The 1,966-nt window shown below is 30.8% G+C and overlaps 1 protein-coding gene across 1 annotated transcript in view; it reads right to left on the reverse strand.

The window, feature by feature from the left end:
• TRAPPC8 (trafficking protein particle complex 8) overlaps positions 1-1,966 on the reverse strand; it is a 150,283-nt gene that overhangs the window by 120,961 nt on the left and 27,356 nt on the right. The window contains exons 3-4 of the mRNA XM_012656570.1: positions 1,180-1,269; positions 190-364 (exon numbers count right to left, since the gene is read on the reverse strand). Coding sequence (XP_012512024.1) covers positions 190-364; positions 1,180-1,269 — 265 coding nt within the window. The remainder of the gene's footprint in view (positions 1-189; positions 365-1,179; positions 1,270-1,966) is intronic.

The following is a 1,966-nucleotide window of genomic DNA, read 5'->3' on the forward strand; positions in this document are numbered from 1 at the left end:
AAAATGACTTAGCTGTTGAATATAAATCCAGAATAAAATATAAAGTTAAATGTTCTATTAATAAATTCACATATAAAACTATTTACTTTCTCGTATAAAAAATAAATCCAAAATTCAAACAACCCAAATCCAAATTAATGTTAAATCATTTAACAGGAAAAAATTTTAAATTAACAAAGTAAAACTTACCTCTGTTCGTCTCCTGCACTTACATCATGTAAAAGTACATAATACTTAAGAGTATTTGGTATAAACCACTTAGGGTAGGAATAATCACTGTTGTGCTGAATTCGATGCTGCTCTTGTGACAACTTTGAAAACTGTTCCACAGGTTCAGCTTCACTAGACGATGCTACCAACATACCTTGTAAACCATATTATTAAGGTAATTATCACTTATCACTCAATGATAAATATGATCCTATTAAGATAAACTTTATAGAGATATTTTCTGAGCTAAAAAAAAAATCTAAATTCATAGGTTTTCACTGCAAGCACAAAATAATTTCTCTAACACTCCAAAGTAATTCAACGTTCTAAATCTTACAGAATTTTTGTTGAGCTTTTATATCATTTACTTATTTGACCAAAAATCCATGAAAATAAAAATGGATAATATCAAAGTTGTACAACTAACAACACAATGAAGAATTCTGCTGAATTTTGCTCCTCTCCATTCCATCTCAGTGCGGTTTCACAATCTATCCTACCTCTTAACTCTTCTCTGTAACCTCATTAAGGAAACTTAAAAGCCACAATCATCAAAGGATGATAATATCCACAAAATGATTACTAAAAATGTCAAAAACTGTTTTTAAATATGAGCTTTAGGATAAGCAATTAACTTTGAGGTAATCAGTGAAAGCAGTTAACATTGACCATTCACATTATCTCTTTAAAAAGGTTTAAAACTTATTAAGCAGAAATATTCAAGCTAGGGGACTAAGGAAAATAATAACCAAGCCCTGAGTTGTCTTATTATACAATCGAAAATTAATTTATTACAGTAGTCCTGTATCTAGAATGCCATTTAACAAAACAACAAAAACTTGATGCATTCTCAATAAAAATTAATTTCTTTCTCTATATCCTCAACAATTTTGCCTTCATTTAACTATTTCTGAGATTAATAACTTCCATAATATCTGATTTTAAGAGAACATCAAGGTCAAAGGATACATGCTAAATAGTGGTTCAGAAATTCATGATCTGATGCTGGCATCGACTGAAGAAAGGTCTCTCTATAAGACTCAAACCATGGAGTAGTAGCTAAAATTAACAATATATAAAACAATATATTAATATTCCTCAGTAGAATCTGTTTATGAAGACAAAATTTCAAATCCATATTCCTAAGGTAAGAAAGATAATTTTTAATAGTTAACAGCATTTTTCCCTTGTGCTTTCAGATGTGTGTGTATATATCTGTATATATAGTGTATACAGTATACACACACATGCATACATCTTTTAAGCCATTCACAAGAATATATTCATACATGGAAGTACATATATTTACAAAAATAAAACTGAGTTATTCCCAAACTTGCACAGTTTTCCCACAACCTACTTACCTATTAATGCCCTAAATATTACCTAATATAAAGATTACTTCTTTATAACTAAAGTTTTGTGCTCCTGCCACTAATCATACTGTCACAGTAAATCCTTTTCAGAAATAACACTTCAAAACAGTGGTTCTCAACTTAGTATGATTTTGACCCCCAGGAAACATCTGGCAATGTCCGGAGATATTTTTGGTTACCAGAACTGGGGGAGGAGGGAGTGTGCTATTGGCATCTAGGGAATAATGCAAAACATCCCACGATACATAGGAGGAGACAGCCCCCCACAACAAAGAATTGTCTGGCTCAAAATGTCAATAGTGGCATGGCTGACAAATCTTACTTTGTAATTTGATTACTTGAGTATGATCTAACAAATCCTCTTTAAATGGAATTTCAAA

Source organism: Propithecus coquereli, unplaced genomic scaffold (genome assembly GCF_000956105.1).
Source record: "Propithecus coquereli isolate 6110/MARCELLA unplaced genomic scaffold, Pcoq_1.0 Scaffold51, whole genome shotgun sequence".
In the NCBI taxonomy this organism is placed as follows: Eukaryota; Metazoa; Chordata; class Mammalia; order Primates; family Indriidae; genus Propithecus; species Propithecus coquereli.